This window comes from Apteryx rowi, unplaced genomic scaffold (assembly GCF_003343035.1).
Source record: "Apteryx rowi isolate R43461 unplaced genomic scaffold, aptRow1 scaffold_242, whole genome shotgun sequence".
Taxonomy (NCBI): Eukaryota; Metazoa; Chordata; class Aves; order Apterygiformes; family Apterygidae; genus Apteryx; species Apteryx rowi.
The window spans coordinates 662,732-686,953 of NW_020448775.1; the positions used below are offsets into that span (position 1 = coordinate 662,732).

At 36.7% G+C, this 24,222-nt stretch overlaps 1 protein-coding gene across 2 annotated transcripts in view; it reads left to right on the forward strand.

Annotated features, from left to right (window-relative positions):
* The first annotated feature begins 1,721 nt into the window (after positions 1 to 1,721).
* NALCN (sodium leak channel, non-selective) overlaps positions 1,722 to 24,222 on the forward strand; it is a 237,119-nt gene continuing 214,618 nt past the window's right edge. For both annotated transcript variants that reach the window (XM_026066533.1, XM_026066534.1), the window contains exons 1-2: positions 1,722 to 1,829; positions 3,645 to 3,827. In XM_026066533.1, the coding sequence (XP_025922318.1) occupies positions 1,722 to 1,829; positions 3,645 to 3,827 (291 nt within the window). The remainder of the gene's footprint in view (positions 1,830 to 3,644; positions 3,828 to 24,222) is intronic.

Below are 24,222 nucleotides of genomic sequence, written 5' to 3' on the forward strand. Positions count from 1 at the left end.
TTATGAGAAAAAACCCAATTGCTGTAYAACTTCAGCTCCTTCAGCTAGGAGCACCAGTTCTAGACCTCGACGCTATTGCTTTATGGTCTATACAAACACAGACCAATGGTCCAGACTTGGATTTTAAATATTAGACAGGAGATATCAGGTAGGTGTATGGAGAGAGGAAAACACTAGGGCACACTGATCACACAGTCATCATGATCAGGAGCTTTAATTTAATGATGGATTTGAAAGAGGACAATGAGGAAACTTTGCAGAGGTTTGCAAGGAGTGCCTTGCAGGTGGAGAAACACACCATAGGAGAAAGCAAAAAAAAGCAGTCTTCTGAAAACATTAGCAAGGGGGTTTCAGAGGCAGGAGCTGACCTCTTGATTCTGAAAGASAGTGAATAGACAGAGCAGGAATAGACTGTAAGTGACTTGAAAGAAGACGAACAGGTTATGTTTGCCATTATAGGTAAAAGAAGAGACAGCAAAGAACGTATAAATGCATAATGTTTGAATGTGAAGCAGCGGCCCATATAGTGAAAAGGACAGTTGAGAGGAAACACATGGGTACCTCCATAGTCTTTAAACCCACTGCTGCCAGCTAATTAAAGCACAGTGTTTCTTGTATTCACACTGCAGTCGTCATTGTACCTTGTGATATTTGGTGGTTAACTTGTAGCTTTTATTAAATTATTTTTTTGACTAACCTTTTGAAAGTATATCATCCCCTACAAAACACATTAGGTCCTGAGTAAGGTTTGTCCAAGATCTTGCTTTCTGCTTTCCCCTCATTTTCCTGGAAAACAAAACAAAACAAAACAAAACCTAAGGGATTTTATTTCATGAATGAATGGATCCTGTGCCTGCCCTGTGCTCTCTTCTGGATGGACTGCTACTCCTTTGGGAGGGTGCAGCTTGTTCATCTTTTCGGATTTGTTTAGACTTTGGATTCCATGCACTGTATCTGTGCAAAAGTCAATATTAAGATATAGCCACCTTTCTGCTCTTGTCCAGCATCACTGAGGTGCACAAAAGGCTCAGTCTCTGTGCCACACAAACAGCAGCGTGGAAACTGTGCCTGGCCTTGTGGAAAGGGCACACTTTCCTCAGTGCTTCCRTGTGCCAGCATAAGCCCCAAAGTGAGCCAGCTGTCTGGCTCTTGGGTAGATAATTGCTAACATAAAGAGTATTAGAAAAATACATATTAATAATAGAATTATATAATAAAAAGGCTCATTTTCTGATTTCAGTAAAGAACAGTAGCATCTRCTGGCTGCTTAACATCTGCTTGCCTTTGCCTCACTGGGCTTTAGCCTAGCATAGTGTAATAAATGGAAATGTCACCATTACATTAAATGGCTTCAGGTCAAATCCATCAAGATTACTTTCGGTTTAAGTCCCAGCAATAGCCTTCTTTGCATATTGGTATAAGTTTTCTGCCAGCTTTGCTAAGTTTCTCTTATTTATTTGAGTTGCATACCTCTGTGTACATCTTTGTAAACTTATGAGAGTCATGTCAGTCATTTATATAGGCAATTTCTTAATGAAATGAAGATCCTGTTAATCAGTAAGTACAAAAGCAGCTTGGCACAGAGACAAAATGTTTTAGGTTAATTACAAAACTGTTCAAAAGTTCATTATAAAATGGTTTGTTTAGTAAATTAATGACTCTTCTCTTTTTTTCTCCCCAAGGAGGTTTCATCATTATAGATAACAAAAGTTAACTTCAGGATGCTCAAAAGGAAACAAAGTTCAAGGGTGGAAGCGCAGCCAGTTACAGATTTTGGTCCCGATGAATCTTTGTCAGACAATGCAGATATTCTGTGGATTAACAAACCAGTAGGTATCTCTTTCAGTAGTTACCAGTTATAAGTTAAATGTGAATTTGTTGTTGAAATATGACTTCTAAGAAAGATTCTGAAATAAATAAGTATTTGTAAGAAAAAAGTATTGAGCTATGGTTGCTAATCTACCAGTTCATTTTTGCAAAAAGTCCAAAACTAAATAAGCAGGTATCTTTTGGTTGTTGCAAAGTGATGGGGATGCTCAGGCAGTATTTGCCAAGAAACTCATCTATAGATTTTTTTTCTAATCACACATCCTTTCATTGTCTCTGGTTGCTATCGTGTTTATTGAAATTACAAGTCAAGTTTGTAAAATGAGCTTTTGAAAAGTGTGTCAAAAGTAGCATTTTACTGTTAAAGTGGTGGTCAGTATTTAAAAGTTTTGATTTTCTCTCTTACATCTTTTATGAATACAAAAGTATATTTTGGCTGCTTATTTTCCAGTAGAACTCGAATTTTTCTAGTGTCCTTTGGCCTACAATGTGACCTAAGCAATAGTTTGATATAGAAGTGTCTTGTAACTTGAAATCAGTGAAGTTTCATTGGGAATGGAGTTATTATTAGAATGTGCAGTATTGAGAAAATGCCATTATCATGTAAATATGCCAATTATTTATTCAACAGTCAGTGTGCATCCAGGATTCCTGTGTTTTGAAGAATTCATACTTTTGCAGAGAAGGCATTTTCACGCTTCTCTTAAAGCGGAGTGGAAATGTTTATTTTATAAAAGCAAAAAGTCAAATCTTCTGAAATCAATTAATAGCTGCTATTGGCCTTATATTCGTTTAATGAAGCTATCATCTCATTTGCAGTATGGATGCCAGACGCCCTCAGCTTTGCTTCTGAGTTTTAGCACCTAAATCATTTACAAGAAAATGCCCTTATATTAATGATTCATACTAACTAATTTTAAATAGAATGTTTATATTGATGGCTGTAATAAGCTCAAAATGTCATTGCAGAAATATATGCCATGATAGGTTATTTACATATGTTTCTCAGTACACTCCTTTTAGATGGAGTCATTTTGCTTCATGTCGTGTTGATGGACTAGTTGTATATTGCTTAGCATGTGTAATATTGACTTTTTAATATGGCAGACAATAGGTTTTTATATCAGCCACAGTTTGCTATTTATGCTACTTTTTTTCATTTGAAACAAGAGATTACTCTGTAGGGATTGAAGGGGCGTAAAAGATCATTCATCCGGTGCCTTGCACTTTAAAATAATTAATTTGGCCTCAAAGTGTATGAACACTAGAGCTGTTCAGTCCAGGTCAAATATCATTACACTTAGAGAAATGTTTAGTAAACTAAAATTAGATGAGTGTTTTTACAACTTCTTGATATCAGAGGTCTGAATTGGTGTAAATGAGGGTAGAATTTTTCCCTAGATGAAAAGTTGCTATAAGTATACTTTTTAGTTCAATACTTCTTGTCTGGAGAATTTTTTGCTTAAGTGTTGGTTTTTTTTCTTGTTGTTCTGACAGAAATGACGAGTTGTCATTTGAAAATAAGTTTGATTGCAAAGGCCACAAAGTAGAAAGTATAGCRTCCAAACTCTCTTTCCTGGCTCTTAATCCTTATTTTCTAAATTATACAGCCTCCCAAATTAACTAATAATTTATTTTATGCTTTTAATAAAGTCAGGAGTGCTTATTTTTGGGTGAAGCCCTTAAATATGTGGATCGTGATGTAAAAGAAAAACCCAACCATATGTGTTTACAAAAAGTCCTGGTATAAGTTATGGAAGCTAAATATTTGAGCTGTTTTTGAACATGAAATCAATATCGCAATGTCTTTTTTTCAGTGGGTACACTCTTTACTACGAATCTGTGCCATCATCAGTGTGATTTCTGTTTGTATGAATACTCCAAAGACCTTCGAGCATTATCCTCCTCTCCAGTATGTGACATTTGCTCTCGATACTCTACTGATGTTTCTTTACACTGCCGAGATGATAGCAAAAATGCATATCCGTGGCATAGTTAAGGTAAGCATTTAAAAGATATTTTTCATGTTCTTAAGAAAATGGATCTGAATATATGCTAATGGCATTTGATTATTTTAACTTCTCAGCTCTTTTTGCTGTGACTTTTTTTAACTGGAGGCAACACCATGGCACCTAAACAGAAAGGGCAGATGGACAAAGATGCAGATTTGCTGCATATTTAATCCGAAAAAATATAATACCAACATTGCATAATAGTGGTTTCCTACTAAGAAATACATAGTCTCATTGTGTTAATATGAAGAATGAAAAGCAAAATGAGCTCATGTATATAAGTAAGAATCTTTTATAAATGTCTAGAGATCCATATTTGGAGTTAGAACTTTGATTTTTATTCCAAAAGACTGGATGCTTTCATTGCAGAGTTATTTGATTTAAATAAGAGCATATGTCTCACCGTGAGCAAAATGAGAAATAGAGTTATCTTGCTCTACTGAATTTTTTTCTTAATATAATACATGTTGGTAAAGAAATGCTTCTGTTATCAAATGTTTACAGTTGTTGCTGGACTAATTATACTTGTATAAGTAGATATGGTATTGGAGAACATAAAACTGCAGAATTTTTCAGTAGTCATCATTCTGTGGCATTGTTTTACTGATTGTTTCCAGTCTTCAGTAAAAATACACAAATTCAGTTTATGTACAGAAAATCCATCTGCAAAGCTTGTTAACAGTTTAATTATGTCACTGTTGCACAGAAGAGAGAATCAGTGTGTTATGTCCTTCACAGCTGAAAGGTCTGATGACTCTTGAGACATCTCAGGTTGTGCTTAGCTCTTCAGTGGGTTCTGACTTGTACTTTTGGGGATAGTGTTTTTGTYCACTGCCAAACTAAACTATTATGTCATCATACCTAATGCATATTAGTAGCAAAAGTTAAAGTTTCATTAATATTAGGAAAATTACTGAAATAAGATTCTGTGAAATTCTTCTTGGGTTGCGTAAGGCCAAAGTAATCTTTCGTGAAGCAGTATTTCTGGCTACTACATGTACTCTCTTATTCAGAAATGCCCGTTAAGCAGGCAAAGGTGAGGGCACTGGATTGTGAATGGGGAATTAGTGGCCTGTATGTACATTTGGACAGTGAGAGTAAGGAACAAGTTACTATTACAGCCAGTACAGCCTTACAAAGAAATGGGCATGTGGAGATTAGGCCAGAGGGAGGGAGGGACTGCCAACACAGTGTGACACAGCTTGATTTCTCAGCCCTTGTGTATGGAAAGATCGAATTCATTCACAGTCAGCAGTTAGAGGCTATGAATAATATATTGCTGCATCTTCTAACATCTTTCATTGGATAATGTAAGATTTGTATTTTTGTGGATATGAACTGATCTTTGAAGCATGTCTGATGAAAGTCTGTCCTCAMAGAGTGAGCAACTGGAGTTTCTCCCACTGCCTTGATTCACATTACACATGTATAGATCACAGTAAGGGTTATTTTATTTGCACACCAACATTTTACTGTTTCTTTACTGGATAAATATATGGTAAAATAGATTAGGCATAACCTCTGTTATGCAAAGATGATTTGTTTAGAAGATGGCTGCATTTATAATTATTTCAACAACTGAGGATTTTCTTACAACTTAATGTCTGTATTAATGAATATAGTTACACTCAAATTAATTGGCTTCATTGTCACTATTTATGGAATCATCTACAGAATCACAGAATCACAGAATCACAGAATCACAGAATCACAGAATCACTGAGGTTGGAAGGGACCTCTGGAGATCATCTAGTCCAACCCCCCTGCTCAAGCAGGGTCACCTAGAGCACGTTGCACAGGATCGCGTCCAGGCGGGTTTTGAATATCTCCGGAGAAGGAGACTCCACAGCCTCTCTGGGCAACCTGTTCCAGTGCTCTGTCACCCTCACAGTGAAGAAGTTTTTCCTCATGTTCAGATGGAACTGTCTGTGTTTCAGTTTGTGCCCGTTGCCTCGTGTCCTGTCACTGGGCACCACTGAAAAGAGTCTGGCCCCATCCTCTTGACACCCTCCCTTCAGATACTTGTAYACATTGATAAGATCTCCTCTCAGCCTTCTCTTCTCTAGGCTGAAGAGTCCCAGCTCTCTCAGTCTTTCCTCATARGAGAGATGCTCCAGTCCCCTAATCATCTTTGTGGCCCTTCGCTGCACTTGCTGCAGTAGTGCCACATCCCTCTTGTACTGGGGAGCCCAGAACTGGACACAGTACTCCAGATGTGGCCTCACCAGGGCTGAGTAGAGGGGCAGGATCACCTCCCTCGGCCTGCTGGCAACACTCTTCCTGATGCASCCCAGVATACCATTGGCCTTCTTGGCCACAAGGGCACATTGCTGCCTCATGCTTAACTTGGTGTCCACCAGCACTCCCAGGTCCTTCTCCGCAGAGCTGCTTTCCAGCAGGTCRACCCCCAACCTGTMCTGSTGCMKGGGGTTATTCCTCCCCAGGTGCAGGACCCTGCACTTGCCTTTGTTGAACTTCATGAGGTTCCTCTCCACCCACCTCTCCAGCCTGTCCAGGTCTCTCTGAATGGCAGCACAGCCCTCTGGTGTATCGGCCACTCCTCCCAGTTTTATATTGTCAGTAAACTTGCTGAGTGTGCACTCTGTCCCTTCATCCAGGTCATTGATGAAGAAGTTGAACAAGACTGGACCCAGTAGTGACCCCTGGGGGACATTGCTAGCTACAGGCCTCCARCTAGACTCTGCACCGCTGATCMCAACTCTCTGAGCTCTGCCATTCAGCCAGTTCTCAATCCACCTCACTGTCCACTCATCTAACCCACACTTCCTGAGCTTGTCTATGAGGATGTTATGGGAGACAGAATAAGAATAAMTTATTCTATGATAAATTATCATAGAATAATTTAGAATGGAAAGGTCCTCCAGAGGTGAACTAGTCCAACCCTCTGCCCAAAGCTGGTTCAGTTAGGTCAGGTTACTCAGGGACTTGTCCAGTTGAGTTTCAAACTCCTCCAAGGATGGAGACTCCACAACCTTTCTGGCAACCTGTCTGGTATTTCACCAATCTCATGCAAAAAAATTTTTTCCTAATATTTAAATGCAATTTCCCATGTTCCAACTTGTGTCCATTGCCTCTCTTCCTRCTGTTTTGCACTTCCGAGAAGAGTATGGCTCCATCTTCTCTGTTTATTCTGATCAGGTAATCGTAGATAGCAATAATGAGGCTTTCTCTTCTAAAGGCTGAACAGACCCATGTCTCTCACCCTCTCCTCATACGTCATGTACTCCAGCTCTCTGATCATCTTGGTGGCAGCACACTGTTTAGAAGCCTATTAACATGTGTTAAAGATTTTTGCATATGTAACATCTTTGCGTAAAGAAGTTTGTTTATGAACTGTTGTCCTAGGTTAAGCACATTTAAGACTGGATCAATGAGTGTATTGTTATATGCTTGTTCTGAACTTTACCTAAAGTCTTAACCAAACTTATACATAAAGCAGTATTTCTTTAAAGGCCTAAGGGTTTGAAATGCTAATAAACTTTTCAACCTTGATTAATGAAAACCTTAATCCAGAGAGAAATCTAATTTTTGGAGAAGGTAGGCAACATCCACTTAAGTCCCAATTAATAACAGTATAACTGAACTAAGAAGATTTTTGAAAATGTTAGGTCACATCTAATTAGCACCTTCTGAGGACAAATTAGAAATTTACTTCCCCTGGTTCCCGGTGACTTATAGAAAATAAAAGCAGTTTCTCGAAATTCTAGCCTTTTGTCTGGAAAAGCTTTCGGTTTTCCCTGTATAAAGTGATAAAATAAACTGATACATGTGCCTGGGTGCTTTATTACCCTAAAAGGAAAGTCAACTGAAATGTTGCTGTGACATTGTGCCCTTTATGCCTATGTTTCTGAATAATTGGTGCTGTGCTAGTAGAATCTGTTTAAACTCTGGGTTGCCTACACCTTCTGAGTGTTGGTTGTTCCATTTGACAAGGCAACTGATTCAGTCAGAGGACTTTTTGAATTACAAAGGTGCTGCTCTTATTGATACCCACCACCTAAAAAGAAAATAGACCCTGACATGCATTTAGGCAAGGGGCATACAATACAGGTATTAAAGACCCCAAAGGTGATAGTGCGGTGTATATCTACTACAGACTGAGATGCTTTTTTTTTTTTAAATGGTATATTGATATTTCATATTATTGCTATCATACTAGGCTGACTCTTCCAGAAGAATTGGAATGGGGAGAAATATACAGTCTAGTGGATTGTAGTCTGTGTAGAGGCAGTACCTGGGAAGAAAGCACTGAAAGATGCTGTGAGACGGTGTTTGTATTATGGTTTATCGTATTATAGGCAATTGTTGTTTGTCATAGTTTTGAACTAATGTTTATAGTATATCTGYCTTCGCTCTTGAAACTCATCTCTGAAAAATGAAATAACAGGCTATAATTTTGTACTGATTGAGGTCTTTTATATATAAAATTATAGGACAGTCTACTTAATGTTTGTTGCCCACATTGTATAAAATATATGTACAAACATTAATAAGATTTTTAATGATTTGTGGAGCRTTATATGAGACAGACAATTAGACCAAGTGAGTTCGTTTCTTACCATCTATTTTTGATTTCTCTATTCAAAATTATGTTCTAAATTGAAGAATGATGGTCTCTGTCAGAGCCCACTGTGAAATGATACAGGAGTCCTGGAAAATACTGTGTACTCAGAATTAAATTTATTTCAGATAGGTGAAGTCAGTAAGTGTGTAATACCAGTGACCAGAGAATAACTTTGATGAATGCTACCTGGCCTCTAACTGAATAGTTTGATGGCATTAAAAATCAGCTGTTGATTACTTCATCAAATAAGTTATTCAAGTAGTCATGAGAGAAACTATGCATGGTTTACTCTTTTGATTTATGTATAGCCTATTAGTTTTTATGAGCTAAGAATTTTTAATATGGATTTCAGTCATGAAACCTGCTCTAAGTAGTACAGTAATATTTTAATAGGAAAGTTTTTTACAAAAAATATTACCTTCCTMGTTATGCAAGTTTCCATATTTTTTCTGCAACCTTTCTACATAAATTGCACATTTTAATGATTTTACTGAGTTGCAAATTCTGTTCTCTGAGTAGTGCATGAATTAATGGATGATGTGACTTAGCCACATCAGTATTTTTATAAGAATAGMTTATGAAGCATGTTAGCAGATGTCTGCTAAATTGTGTTACAGACATGTCTTAAAAAAACAATGTTTTAGAAATTAAAAACTTTGATTTCTTAGTAAATCATTTAAAGGATTAAAAAAAATCAGTGTTAAATATCACCATCTTTCTATACATTAAAAAAGAAGCTGTGAACAAAAAACATGGCCATTTCCTTAAAATGGTGAAAGACGTTCTTTCAGGGATATCACAACCCCTTCAGCTTCTACTCTACTTGAGAGCTACAGCCCAGTTTATAATGTCTGACTTCTGCTTCCAGTTACCACACAGTGCTTGTTTTTTTAATRGGTTCTTTTTTGATGATGAAGATATACATATTAAGAAATTATGTTTTGATGAAAGTATCAACTTAGTTAAAGCAACTGCACAAACATGCTTTACAAAGGTATCTTAAGGATCTTATTTTGGTGTGTAACACTTGAGTACATTTGGAGGACATTTATGGTTTTAATTTGTTATTTATCTTTTGCTAGAAAAGATGTTGGCAATTAAATCAACAGGGAAACCGTGAGGATTTTTTTACAGTATGTTTTGTTAATGAATGATACCACTCTCCTGTTATCATATGGCTATTATTAGTTAAGTTTGCTTATAGGCAGGTCTTGCTGTGCTACTTTTTGTTTGCTTACTCCCTATAGACAGGCCTCAGGTTTTTGTTAACGTAGGGGTAGCTGACTGCAATCCCAGCATCCAGATATTTGGTATTAGAATGTTTTTGGAGACTGAGAGATGTCCTTGTCCATTTCTTGCTTTATCCATGTATTAAAGTTAAGGCAGTTGGGGCTTGTGTTTTAGCATGTGAATAAGATGCATGTTTGTGCAGTAAAAAGGAAACAGAATTGATTTGGAATGGCTGAATTTTTTATTTGCATCCTTATGCCATATATATAATTATAGTATATTATAGATTTATACTATTTTCTCTATTTTTTATTTTAGCTTTGTTCCATTCCAAGCAAAAAAATATGTTTTTTCCTCTCCTTTCTCCTTAATATAGTTTGAAATCAGGATTTTAGGAAGACAGGAGCATGAATATGAGCTTTTTACCTTTGTATTACAGAGCACGGGGGCTTTGGGGTTTATACAGATAAGCGAGTATTTCTGTTCTCATCCATCCTGAACCAGTGCTGTTTCCCTGCTGTACCTTCTGGTGCTAATTCATTGAGATGTGTTGAAATATGGGGTAGGCAGTAAAACTATGGGCAAGAAGGTCTGATTGTGCTTTGAAGGAGCAGATAGCAGGTGGGTGCCAGGGAAAAAGAGCATGCATATTGCACTGAATGGAAAAAAGCAAACATAGCAAAGAATCACATTAATTCCACTTTGCTTATAATTTTTAATTATATTGATAACCTTAGAAATCAAATTCTTCAAATGTGGAGAAATACTACATATCCAAGCTGTACAAATTCTTCACTCCCTGACATGGAGTGGAATTTGTGGAATTAATGCCTACTAGAGTTAATACGTGTCCACATGTAAGTGGAGAACTCATTTCTTTAGTTTTAATGTATACATACTAGAAAAGATCTAAATGTTTTAAGCTGATTGCCTGTAAGTTATCTATTTTTTTTAGCAAGTTGAAGATTAGCACACTTCTTGGCGGCCTGATTAGTTCTCCCTGTCAGTTTTCTGCCAAGGGCATGCTCAGCTGACCCATCCRGGGAGTTATGAATATATGCCAAAAATATCAGAAGATACTTAATTTATGGCATCCATGTTGGCTCCAAAAAACCCCTACATCAGGTCTTTTCAAAATTTTTTGTCTCAAACCTAGATATGTTAAGTATGAAGTACAGCCCTGCTTCAGTGATGACAGAAGATAAGAATTAAGCCCAAGACAGAAACTTGTCTATAGGGATTTATTGAACCAGATTATTGTGGATTTTAGGAATAGGAATATTTTAATTGAATGAAATCAAACTTTTATTTTTAATTATTGTTGTCAATGCAGCACAAACGATAGCCACCACTATCATGGACTTAAAAGTCTCCCAGTCTTAGCATGTTGCCAGATCTGTCATTCATTCAGTTCAGTGAAGCGTTTAGGGGTGTTTCAAGAGATTACTTAATTTAATTTTATCTTTGATTCTCTCACATAAAATGGAAATACATTAAATTAGATCATCTTCATAGCAAAATGTTTTCCACACCTATATTTAGCTACACTTGCTCCCCAGATAACAGGCTGAATCCTAAAACACAAGCTCCACTAGTACTAGGGTGGTTGAACAATACAATGTAATCTCAGTGATCTAGCAGAAGTCAGGGATGTCTTTTATGATGGTATAGTGAACAGTGATGGTTTTGTTGTCAACCAGCCTCTCACAGAATACTTTCACTTCTTTGACAACCACTTTGTTATGTTCTAAATAGCATTTTATTTGGTCAGAAATAYGCTTTTTGATAAAGTAATATGTTCCCTGGACTTTATCAGAAAACATATAATGAGATGATTGCCAGAATATATAGAATATGCAGATTTGCAGACATAGGAGAACTCTAGGTCAGTGACTAACCTTTGATTCATTGTGATCATAAAACTGGAACTTCCTTGTTTAGCTGGCAATGGTCTTTATTTTACTGTCTGCTACTGGTGGTTTATATTTATGTAAAAAAAATCCAAAAATTAAACAATATGCTTAAACAACTAAAAATTAAACACATATCTGTGTATGAAATTACAGCCTTCTAAGAAATAAAAACAATTTTTGCCACTTATTTTAATGTCACCAGGATTCCAAACCGTGTACTGATATACAAAATGTAATACATTTAATGCAATAGTATAAGTTATTGAATTCAATTTGACATTGGTATTTTCATGATCTCTTCAGTTCAGAATACCATTTTCTATTTATCCTAAGTTTATTTGCATGAACTTTATTTCCCAAAATGTAAATATAGATCAGTGAATCTTTGGTTCTGATTTCTTTCTTGTCTGAGGCTTCTTAGTCAGAAACAGCTCTGCTATAGTCATCTGCATCAAAGAAATGTTAAATCTGTTTAAGTGAAAGGGAATCAATCTCCTTCACTGTTTCTTGGATAAGATTTGAATTGGGCTTCCGTTTACATACAGTTTATGTCCACTGTATAATTTACTGATGTGGCTGGCATGCTTCTGAGAGCACCATGTATGAACTAATGTTTGTGGCAGTCAAAAATAGTTTATTAGGAACTTGTAACCTCACTAACAAGGCTCACAGTTATATAGAATCAATGCTAACATTTATGGGCCTGCTCACGTGTCGCTTACGAACATGACTGTATGTGCATTAGATAGGTCTGCTCCGTAATTTAGGGAGTCTCCGAGAGTTTTCCGATCTCCACATTGAAAAAGTATGTGGGGGGAATTATAGCCAGAGAAATGAAAAATAGCTCTCAAACATAARATAGATGTGGTATTAGATAAGCATCAGGCTTATGACAAAAAGCAGGAAGCCTACCCTCTGGTGGAAGGACTTTATATTTTTTTAATCACTGTATTATAAAAATTATCTTCTGTTCACTAGTAAGCTGTGTTTTGAAAGTCATGTCACATGGGAATGAGCAAGGTACTCTAAAGGTAATCTAAAGATATTGTATCTTCTTTAGAATTTTTAACTTCCAGCCTTTGYATTAGGAGATGGAATAAAGTATAGAGAAATATTCCAAGTAAACTACTTGTGTTGGTTGCAATTGCCCCATTGTCATTTGAAATAACTAAATAGGCAAATGTGCAAAAGTCCAAGAAACGTTGAAGAAAATATGTGTATGTTACAGAGAAATTCACATCCACAACAACAAAAAGGAACCAAGAAACAGATGGCTAAGCTGAAAATTCTGCCTTAAGGGAATGAGAGGTGAATAGAGATGGTTTTACACTGTGGACACTGTAAGGGGTTATGGAATCATCTTCATTATACYCCATCCTCATTGCAGCTTCTAATCACAATCATGATGGTATTACAAAATTGACATTAAAATCGTGTTGTAAAATTGAGGTATGATGTATCCTGTTCCTCTGTTAAAAGAGAGTAACACTTGAAAATAAAATGTGTGAGAGTTCCCTCTCCTGTCCGTTAAAACAGCCTGGTAGACACCAATTTTAGTACCATCAGGCTGAAATTTAGAAAAAAAATTATATAGCAGAAGTACTACACTGAATTTAATAGAAATGTCTTTCTTCACTGTGTAGTTGTGACATATTTCAGCTAACAAAGGGATTATAGAATGTCAAAAGTAATGGTCCTTGACATTTCCCCTGTTGTTAAATCAATTACATCTTAGAATTCACAGCAAAACTTTTGTATTAACTAAAGCAGTTGCGAGTGGATTTGTCGAATTTTATTTCAGTAGCATTGAGTGCTATTCACTGACTTCAGTATTCTTGCAAGAGTCTAAGGTAAGTAGTTACATCATTAGCTTTCTGCACCCTCTCTCTGTGTTCATGCAGGGTCTGAAACAAAGCTTAATCTTCTGGCAGCTCAGTGACAGACAGTTTGGAGTTGTTTCCTTTGTTTCTGTTAAATGCTAAATGCCAGAATCCTTAGTTAACTAAAATCAGTGGCTTTCAACATGTCAGGTGCTCCCAGGCAGTGTTTCCCCTGTGCAGACAGCACATTTTCATTGTTATTTTTCTGATGGATGCTTTAGCTGCTGTAGTTGCTATCCATCTGCCCAAGAGGAAAGAATCAAGGGCAGAGCAGGCTGGGGCCTTACTTGGGCCATATGGACTTGAACTCTGTTACAGTCAGTTCCCTGCAACTGCTTTCTTTCCCCTGTAGTACAAGCAATGTGAGGTGGAGCAGGGCCTTTCATGATGCAGTGTCATACTCTGCCTGCTGTGCTCTAAACTGGGAATCTGCAGCTGTTTCCAGGGGCAGCTAATGTCTGTTTACATACTCTTATCACTTTTCTAGTCATCTTTGCTTGCATGTAATAGTTTTTTGCTTCTTGGTTTTAAGGCTTAAAATAAGAATACTTTCAGTAGGATTCCTCAACCCTATTTTGAGGGTCTGCAATTTAGTTGTCCAAGTCTGAGATGGCTAACTTTTATGGTGAGTTCAGAGAGACCTCATACTGAGATCAATGTATAAAATAGGCTCTTCCAAAAGGTAATTCATCTGAGCTATTTCTTTCTATTGACTCTAGAGGAAGCTTAAAGTAACTAGGCTGGATGGTGACATCTAACCTTTAGATATCTCACAGTATGCAATTAATCCAACTCTATATTTCTAGGTTGATTGTCAATGGACGATGGGGACTACAGAAAGTATACAGACCTCTGAGTGCCATCTTCTTTTTTAACTGTCATTAATTAATTTATGCTCTAAATGAGTTACTGCCATAATGATACTAATTCAGAAGTTTGTCTTGAGTTATAGATTACAGAACTTACTACAAGGATCTTTTATGCTTTCTTTTCAGTACCTTTTAATATTAAATGTTCCACCTTCAGCTACTTCAACAAGAATGGAGAAATTAGAAAAAGAGTTTAATCCTTCTGTTAAATGATGGAAGTATCAGTTGAATTGCAGTGAAACACTGTCAGCTTGCTCACCAACTTTTTGTAACTTTGTCAAGACAGTTTTTGCTGCATTTTACAAACTGAAGACAGAAGAAGGAAATCCTGATATTATTGCAATCTGTTATTTTAGATTTACTGTACAAAATACCCCATGGCATAAAAATGAGTTAAGAATCAAGATGTTGTGTCGTTTTCAAAGGTCAGGTAGTAAAACAGAATATGTGGCTTCTGTCAGCCCATGTCAACATGCTCAGATGGCTTTTGACGTTTGGTGGTGAAAACGCAATCTCAGGATGTGTTTGGACATGCTGAAGCAAGTTACAAACTTGAGTGAGAACCTCAACCTGGAAGGTACAGATGCAACTAGCAGAATCAGTAACATGGATGAGAAAATGATGAGATGCTTTGATTAAACTGAGTATAGCTCTGTGGAGGGGGGCAAAAAAAGAGAGAGAAAACCACTTACCTTTAGTAGTAAAAAAGCCCATGAAGCAAACATGAAGCAAAGATCCAGTCAACTTAAGATTTGAGTTTCGCCTTTGACTTTGCTTCTTGCACTTATAAAGTGAAATAAATTTGTCTTTGTGAAAAATTATTTTACAGGTCTGTATTAAAAAAATAGAATTTTGTACTATGTATAATCCTGTTGGAAACCTGATGCAGGTCCCATGCTATGCTGCCTTGGGAAAATGGGTATTATTCAAATTCTGTTAATTTAAGTTAAAAAATGCTGAAATATCCAGTTTAAACATCTGTGACAGCTGTGATTAACAGTCTTTAAATATTATTTCATAACAAACAATATTGGTATCCCTTATTTGAATAAGGCATTCAATCTACAAAAGTCGATTCTCTCTGTCTCACTTTTTTTCCTGTTTTTGTCTATTGCTGTTTTAGTAAGCATGTGTGTCCATTGCAAGGACATCACTTCAGAGCTTATTGGGATCATGTTGCTAGTGAGATGCTGTGATGCTGTCTGCAGTCACAGGAAATTAAAAAATTAAAACTGATTATGATGAGGAAAACAAAGTATGAAGTTGCCTGCAGCATGCTCCTAGCTCAGTATTACTGCCTGTGGGCCAGGGAAGGTTAGAGACCACTGCACCAGAATATATGCACCTGTTTCTATGGTTACTTGTGCCTGTTTTTGTTGGAGTGTTTATTACAGGAAAGTAATGACTCATATTACACAGTGGGGCTTTTTGCACAATTTTTGCATTTGAGTATTAGAAAATCAAAGGCATACTTAGTGAACTTACATGGGCAGTATTTCTAACATTAAGAAAGATAATTTCTCTAGCCACTGAATGGGTCGTAGAAATCATTAGTGAGAAATTACTTTGGGGCATGGATTAAAGCGTGTGTCCATATAATATTTAGTGATTTACCATAGTGACTATAATTTAACCTCGAAATAAATGAGAAAAAATAAACAACATACTGACTTTCATAAATGTATCTAGATACATGCCCTTTCAATAGTCATACCAATCAGATGAACAAAACTTTACTTTTCAGTAATGTTAATTTTTTGCCATTTCTAATAGCATTTTCAAGGATTACTTTACTATTTTTCTGCATGAAATCAGTTATCATCAAGGGACATTGTTAATATATCACTTCATGTCAGGGTAGAATGTCACATTTACTGGGATACCGGTGAAATCAACATATTGGATAACAATTTATGTATTTAGGTAGAAAGAAAGGGAACTTCATCCTGAATGTGCTATGCTGTGTTGAAACTTGCATTTTCAGAGAAGTCTGCTATAATTAAACAATATCAATTTTCAGTTTTTTATTTTATGCCTCTGTTGTGTTCTCTCTTTAATTTGAGAGAATAACACAAGTCATCAAGAAGAAAAATCTTAATGGGATCCAAATCTCTGTGGAAGTGAATAAGAACATTTCTATGCAGCTATATTTTCATGGAGATCATGAAATGTGTGTGAGGTTTTTAAGGTGGCAACCTGAAGGATAAATTTAATTTCAGAATATTGTGTTCCTACAACTAATGAGAGTTTTGAAAATACTGCTTTCTTATGGCTATATTAAGAAGTTTGTTGTTTCCATAAACTTTTACTGGTCTTTGTAGTATAAAATTACTTCAGTAGCTTTTAATAATGATAATTATCAAACCATAAAAAATACTTTTTAAAGGTTGCCTCTTTCTCATCTATTCCAACTCCTGTCATTGTGGGTTTTTTTCTGTTGAAGGAGAGCTGTGAATGTAGATTATAAATATGAGTTTTGTCATGTTAGATATGCGTATTTGCCTATCGAATCTCCTTATTCAACYTCCAGGCAATACCCAATGCTTCAGAATGCAAAGTTTTCACCTTGAAATTTGGATGCAACCCAGCCCCTGCATTAACAGTAAACCTCAGAATTGGGGGAGAGCAGAATCCTGCTGCCTGAAGCAATTGCCCTGTTATCACATTTCAGATAGCACAACAGCATTTAGTACACATCACTTTCTGAAGGCTTCAGACTGCTACCAAACATAAGCAAACGTCTGTGCAAATGGAACTACATGTAGGACTGGAGTCAGTCTTGAGGAGCATTTTGAGGAGCTTGTCATAGACTTACAGAAGCACCAAAAAGTCTAGGTTGGAAGAGACCTCTGGAGATTGACTAGTCCAACCTTCTGTGGAAATCAGGGTCTTAAATTAGGTTATCCAGGGCCCTATCAAGCTGAGCCTTGAATATTTCCAATGAGGGAGGCACTACCACTTCTCTGAGCAACCTATTCCAATGTGTAATTGTTCTCACAGCGAAGAATTTTTTTTCCTATGTCCTTCCTACAGACAGTGAGTGCTGTTACTTGTCKTAACACCTCCCAGCTCTATTTTAACTCTTTCCAGGGAGGAGAGTTCTATTAATCCTTATCAGCCATCTTCAGATTTGCTGAACCTTTAAGACATCCTAGGGGAGCCGAATGAGCTAGTAATGCAGTACTTATGGTGCTGACTACAATTCGATAATGAGCAGATGGAGAAGGAAACAAAATTCAGCCTTCCTGTGTAGTAACCCATAAAATCTCTCTGCAGGGCATGTTGGCACCCAACAGCGGTGGTAGAATTGTGTATTGACAAGCAGCAGTGTAATACCCCAGTGAAGTTCCCTTCCCCGCATGTCCTGTGGTCATACCTGCTATTAGGCTTTGCTAAGAAGGCATTAACACCTGCCCTCTATTGACTCTAGAGGAAGGCAGTGTCTGGCAGCTCTGAATAATGGGCAATCTGAGTTGCTTACCACTCAGTTGAATTTAGATGCTCTACACTGAGTTTGCTGATATGGGAGGTATTGAACACATTCCTTTAAATCCTTTTGTGGAAATAGTTGTTGTCTTTAATGCTTTTGTACTTGAGGAACAGAGTGTTGTATAAAGTGCTTCTCTGTTTCCTGTTTTTAAGCTCACTTTAACAGTTTTGTTTTAAAGACTGTTTTAAAACTCCTGTCTCCATTTTTTTTCTATTATTTTACAGCAAATGCTATTATAGGATTTTTAGGAAATAAAAGGGTCCTTGTTTCTCTGACTGAAAGTGTTGATTCTTAGTTCACAAAAGCAATTATTTTTTCCTTTGGAAGCTTCCCTAAAACTCTTTCACAGCATAGTTGACTGAATCAAATGAAATGGAATTGCATTTTTTTCATTCTGTTTCTTTGAACAGCCCAATAAGAATTCTATTTCTGATCACTTACAATCTTTTTTTGCTGTTAGTAACAGCAAATGAGATGGTGAATACCAAAATTCAAAAGCTTCCTATTGCAATGAACTAAATTTCATAAATTAACAAAAATTTAATGTGCCTTAAAAATATGTTTGAGACCATTCTTTCATGAATGAGCTAGCCTTACATCTTTATTTGTATTTTGAAAAATAATCTGAAATTTTCAACAAATTCACTTAAAAATCTACTATTTTAGTATTACAAATGAATGAAGTAGTGTTATTTAGTGATTACAGCTATTCTGTGATGACAGCCTGGAATTGTTTATGTCATGTGCATATAACACATGCAATTACCCTCTAAATCAAAGGACAGTAAGAGCTCCGTTTCATTTATTGTATTACAAATAGAGTAGCTTAATTTTGTGTGTTGTAACATCAAGTCACTTTTCCAAGATTTTTCTAGTATAGCATGCTAGATTACCATAAATATTGCATTACATGCTATGATGAAGATAAATTATGCACTGTTATGTGTTACTTGGAAGCATCTGATGATGGAGCAGTTCAATACAATGTACAAGTAGTTATAGATTGAACCTGTATGTTAACTCAATGATGGTAAAGTAATATTACATCCACTAAAGCCATTTATAGTTAAGCTTCACACAGCAATTCTAATTCTGTTGGCTGCTATGGATGAATTGCTGTTATGTGAATAAATTTTTAATAAGTTCCTTCACTGTGAACGAAGACATTTTTATGAGAAAATATACATTGTGAGAGTATACATATATGAGAAGTTGTGGTCCCCGTCTTATTGTTCTTTCCTTATCCCAAATACAGATATTGTGTGTGTGTGTCTATATGTGTGTGTGTGTATCTATATCTAGATATAGATATTGGTTGATTTTGAAGCAGTACTGTCACTGTTGCAGAGGGCTGAATAAAAGAGTGACCACCCATTTAAAAATAAGCCAGTTTTTCATTGGTTATTAACATACTCTTATCTAAGCAGTCATTCGCTGTTTCCTTTGTTTCCTTCTTGGAACATCATTTTATAATTACAAAAGTACTTTGCATTCAGAAACGACATATAATTTTCTAGTTATTATGTAATTAAATACTTTGTGTTGAATTTTTTCATCATACAGAATAGAAGATGGACTTCTGGTGGGTAATGCCTATGTTTGTCTGAATTCCCACTTAAATGAATCTCCAGGGCAGCTTACCAATTGTAAAGCTCTGAAGAGGGAAGAAGGGGGCTAATGTTTGACACATGAACAAGCTTGAGAAATAATTTAATTTGAGGGACAGAAAGGGAGAATTGAAAACAAGTCAGAGACAGCCTTTCTTCTTGGTTAGGCTGTATGTCTTCATTCCCTTTGCTGTGTGGGGAGGATGTTGAAAGTCTTTGACAGTTTGGGGGCAGGGGTGTTTTTGTCCACATCATTCTGCTGTTAAACAGACTTGTGAATTAAAGGTTTTTAAGGAAACAGCAAAAGCTTGTAGGTGAGCCAGAAACAAAAGCGGCGTACGTGTGAGAGGGAGCAGGAGATCTATAGCCTCTGTGTGTGTATATTTTTATCTATATTTGCAGAGGGGACATAAAGGCTAGTCAGGGTGTTCTGCTGAGCTCTGGTTTCATTCTTCTTACCATCTCCACCTCCTCGTCCTACAGTGTTAGTGTGAAGTAAGGAAGCAGAGGAGGGAGAATTGTTCTTTTTTCCCTAACTCAGTTGTGTTATAATAAGTGTGGTGGAGGGGGGATGAAATGATACTCCCATATTCTAATTCCCTCTATTCCTGTTATTTCCCTGCGTGCATTTATGCTGCTCCTAAAGTGCAAGTAAATGTTGGTCTCCAGCCCTTAATGCTTATTTGTAGTTCCATACAAAGTAGCCCCCAGGGTGACCTGAAAAATTTACTAGAGTTGTGTGTGCTTTATTTATTGCCACAATATGCAAGATCCAGTGACCATGACAGAATAGCTAGCTAGCTGTCTGGTTGTTCTTGAGCTTGCTAGTCTTTTCACATTTGTGCCATCTTTCAGCTATCCTGTTTGTTTTTCAGCTATCCTTGCAGAGACTGCAAGGAAAAGTGGGAGAATAGGCTTCTTTTAATGACAGACCCAAGACTACAGAACTCCTTTTCAGAGCAGATGATGATAAATCTGATTGCCATCAGAGCAAATGTAAAGTCACTTCTCTTATTTGGCTTTCCTATAGCTGCAACTGAAAGAGGAGGCAAGAGGAAAGGATTCAGAGAACAGGTTGTAGCCAGGGAAGAGAGGAAATTTCTTAAGGCCAGTAGGGAGGTAGAGGAGGCTTTTCATTTACTCTGATTTGTAGTTTGTCCTTGTGTGTTGCTGAGACATTAAGAGATCAGCAGGGCAGAAATGATTTAGGTGATAGATTGTTCTATAATCTAGGTAAACTGTGTACCTTACTACTGACATATTGGAATTCCTTAACAAAATTGTATAAATGTAGCAGACAATCTCCTAGCAGATTGCTGTATGCAATTTGATTGTTGATTTTTAAGAGTAATTTGTTTTCAGCAAGCTTGCTAATGAAATAAACTTTTATTAAAAAATGATAGTCTAGCCAATTTTTCCTTCTGGTCTAAGTTAAACTGTAATGACTCTCATGGTATGACTACCCTGGGTGTGATATTACTTTTATCTGTGGTTCTGTCTGTATTTTGTGTTGGCTGACATTTCCAATGACTTATGTCTTACTGAACTGGTTTTCATGTGAGTGTGTGTAACTGCTGTTTAAGGCATATAATGTGGTGGTTACAATTGGGAAAGTGTATCTTTCTGCATCTCAGTGCTGTGATTGGAATATCAGTGTGGAAAAACAAAAGTGAAGAAATGAGCTAATACATTGTACTGAGTTAACATAATGGTGCTACATTAGTGCTAGAATGGCTACCAGGGCAGCTAGAATAGCTACAGTGGTGCTAGGATTAGGCAAAAACTGGTGAAATAAGGAGAGTGCAGGGTGAAGGAAGCAGATTTGATTGTTGATGTCATTTTTAGTATGTAAAGAAACACTAAGATCTTATGCTGAATTTAAGGTATTCTTCCTTAGTTAAGGCAATATTGCCATGGTAGATTAATTTAAGTTCTTATAGGGCAGAGAGTGTCATAATTGCAGACACAGTAATGTCAAGCTTATCTATTTTTTTGGTGTGTCAAATCTCAAATTAGTCCAAATCAGCATCACTGAGACAGAAGCAGAATTCAGATCCATTCCATGTGTATAATTTACCCAGAATTCCATTTACATTTTGGGTACTAGCCTAAAAATGGCTCTGGCTTATCATAAATACTGAAGGGAAAGGCAGAAGAGTGTTAGGAGAAACTGTTTGGGGAGACAAGGAGGGGTACTTACAAAATGATCAATAGGCCTCTAATTAACAAAGAAATGGTGGATCCATCTAATGACAAAGCATTACTGCTATTTTGGACTTCAGATATTAGCTTTTTAAAGTATCTTAAAATGCTTTGTGTTTAATAACTCTTAGCTAGTCCACTGAGTTCCAGTGGATCCTCTTAGGTTGCCTGGGAGAGAGGTGAGGGCATGATTTACTGTGCAAAAGCCTTCTAAGGGCTGTTCCAGCCTTACAGTGATGGGCTATGTAAGTGAACTGGCATCCACTGCTCTGTCAGAAGCAAATGATTTCTGCGTCTCTTAGACTGTTGTCATGTTGCTGAAGGAGCTTCCCTTACTTGCTGTGCACATTAAAGAATCCAGTGTCCACTGTAGCCAGCAGGGAGTCAGCAGCTTTAATGACTTTAAGAGGTTTGGATTAGCCTCAACATGAGGCTTCTAGTCTACAGTACTAATTCTTTATCTTTTGCAAATGTTTAGGTCATGTTTCAAAGACTTATAAACCATAATATAAATGGCATGGGATAGTGCATTCACAGACGAATGCTAATACAGACCTCATCAATAACTCTCAATTTTCAGTAGACATGATTAGAAAAGGGTAAGGGATTAATACATTGCAATGCTTTAATGATTTTAGATAAGATGTAACCAGATGTATTACAATTTCATGTATCTGTATTCCTTTCTGGGTCTAAGAACTGATTGCTATTGACTATGTGAGCATGGAATTTCAATCCAAGGCGTTTTTTAAGGACAGAATATAATGTACAAAACTGTTTTACTTTGTGTCATTGTTAATATGTGAGTACTATGCTGTGTTTAATCAGTTTTAGATTTTTCACAGAAGTAAGGAATAAAAGTAAGTACCAAGTATACACAAAAGTATATTCTGATTTTCGCATTAAGCAAGAAGTGGCCCTGCCTTTAAAATGCCTCCAGTGTGCCAATATACAGTTTAAACATGTTAGAGGTTCCCCAGCATGTCTGCTGCCAGCCAAATGACAGATAAATATGGGCAGTATTTAGCCAAGGCCTACTGACATGCAGAGAGCAGAAGGAGCCAGAACCAAAAAACCTGAGTATTTTCTACTGATGTAATTTAGGGACCCTACRTTTCTGTAGCTGATCCACTGAAACCCTCTGTAACTGAGAGGATGTATTGGGATAAATTGGCCTGAACTGGCAGTGAGAGAAGTGAAGTGAAGCAGTGTGACTGGTGAGAGACTGGAAAAGATCACAACGTCTTCTTTTGTAAGGAGAAAGCAGCAGAGCTATTTCAATCATGCCACATGTATTGTGGAGAGAAAAAGCACTTTCTAAAAAAAGATTTGGCTTTTTAGTGAGTATTTGATGGATTATTCAAGTGAAGCTGAATACTGAAACTACCGCACAAGTTCACACTCAAATCTGTATAGCACAGCTCAGAGAAAACTTTCTGCTTTAGACAAACGGTGCTTAAGAGAAGTAAAGTAAGTTTAAACGAGTTCTTCAGCTAGAGAAAGACCAATCAGCATTTTTGTTCAAAAGTACAATTGAAAAACTTAGGTTGCATGTTGATATGTCACCAGAGATTTGTTTAGTTAGTGGGAACAGGGAGAGAGAAGAGAGGAATAGGAGATACTGGGTGTTAGCAGGTGATCTCTGCGGAGAAACAGCTTGAATATACTTTACTGTTACTTAACATAACAGCTGAAAAAGCTGAATTTGTTCAACTCTAAGTGAAGAGTTTCTCATTAGTTCAGACTGTTAGCTGGGAACTAAATCTACTTTCTTCAGGAAGGACACGTTAAAACTGTGGTACAGTAGTTCTTGTTGTTACTTCCCTAATTCACAGTCTTTCTAATTCTTAGGTTGAAGAAAGAGAACTTCARGAACCTTATGTGTTATAAAATCTTTTGTCTGAAAATAGTGTTAAGGTTTTCTGTCCTTTATGTCTGATTTGAAAATCACTTACTGTGTTATCCTTGTATCCTTCTTTTGTTCACTTCTGCCCCAAGGAATTTTTGCAACTGAAACATACGGCATATGGGTGGTCAGGGATCCAGCGCTAAGTTTTCTTTCCTGAATCTCTTTGGTTTAGCAGTGCAAAAATACTCCCTGAATTCCTTGTGCTGGACAGAATGGAGTGCCAATAATACCGATGTCAAAAAGTTCTCCATACTTTTTATTAATGAAGTTTAAACAATGAACTGTCAGTTTGAGATGATAAGAAGCAGCTCGGGAAATCTCAGAAAAAACAGAGCCTACACCACAATGAGATGGTGGTTAGGTGTCAGGTAGTTTGGAAATGTCAAGACTTTACTGGAGCATATTCCAATGAAAACTCATGAAAAATGGATGTAATCTGGTACTGAATTAATTGAAGTTATTGAACAATATTGAAGTAATTGAACATCACAGTTTTAGATTGCTAGCATTTTACACTTCTCTACCTGTGCAAGTATTGTCTAATGGGTAAGACAGTGGAAAAGTGAGTCCAGTGGGTTTTTTGTTTGTTAGCCTATCAAAGTGTAAATAATGGGCTTCTTTATAACACCTTTCTGATGCAAGCTGAAGAGAAGTGCTGCATAAGAATGAAGCTAACATTTTGCTCACTCGGAAGATGT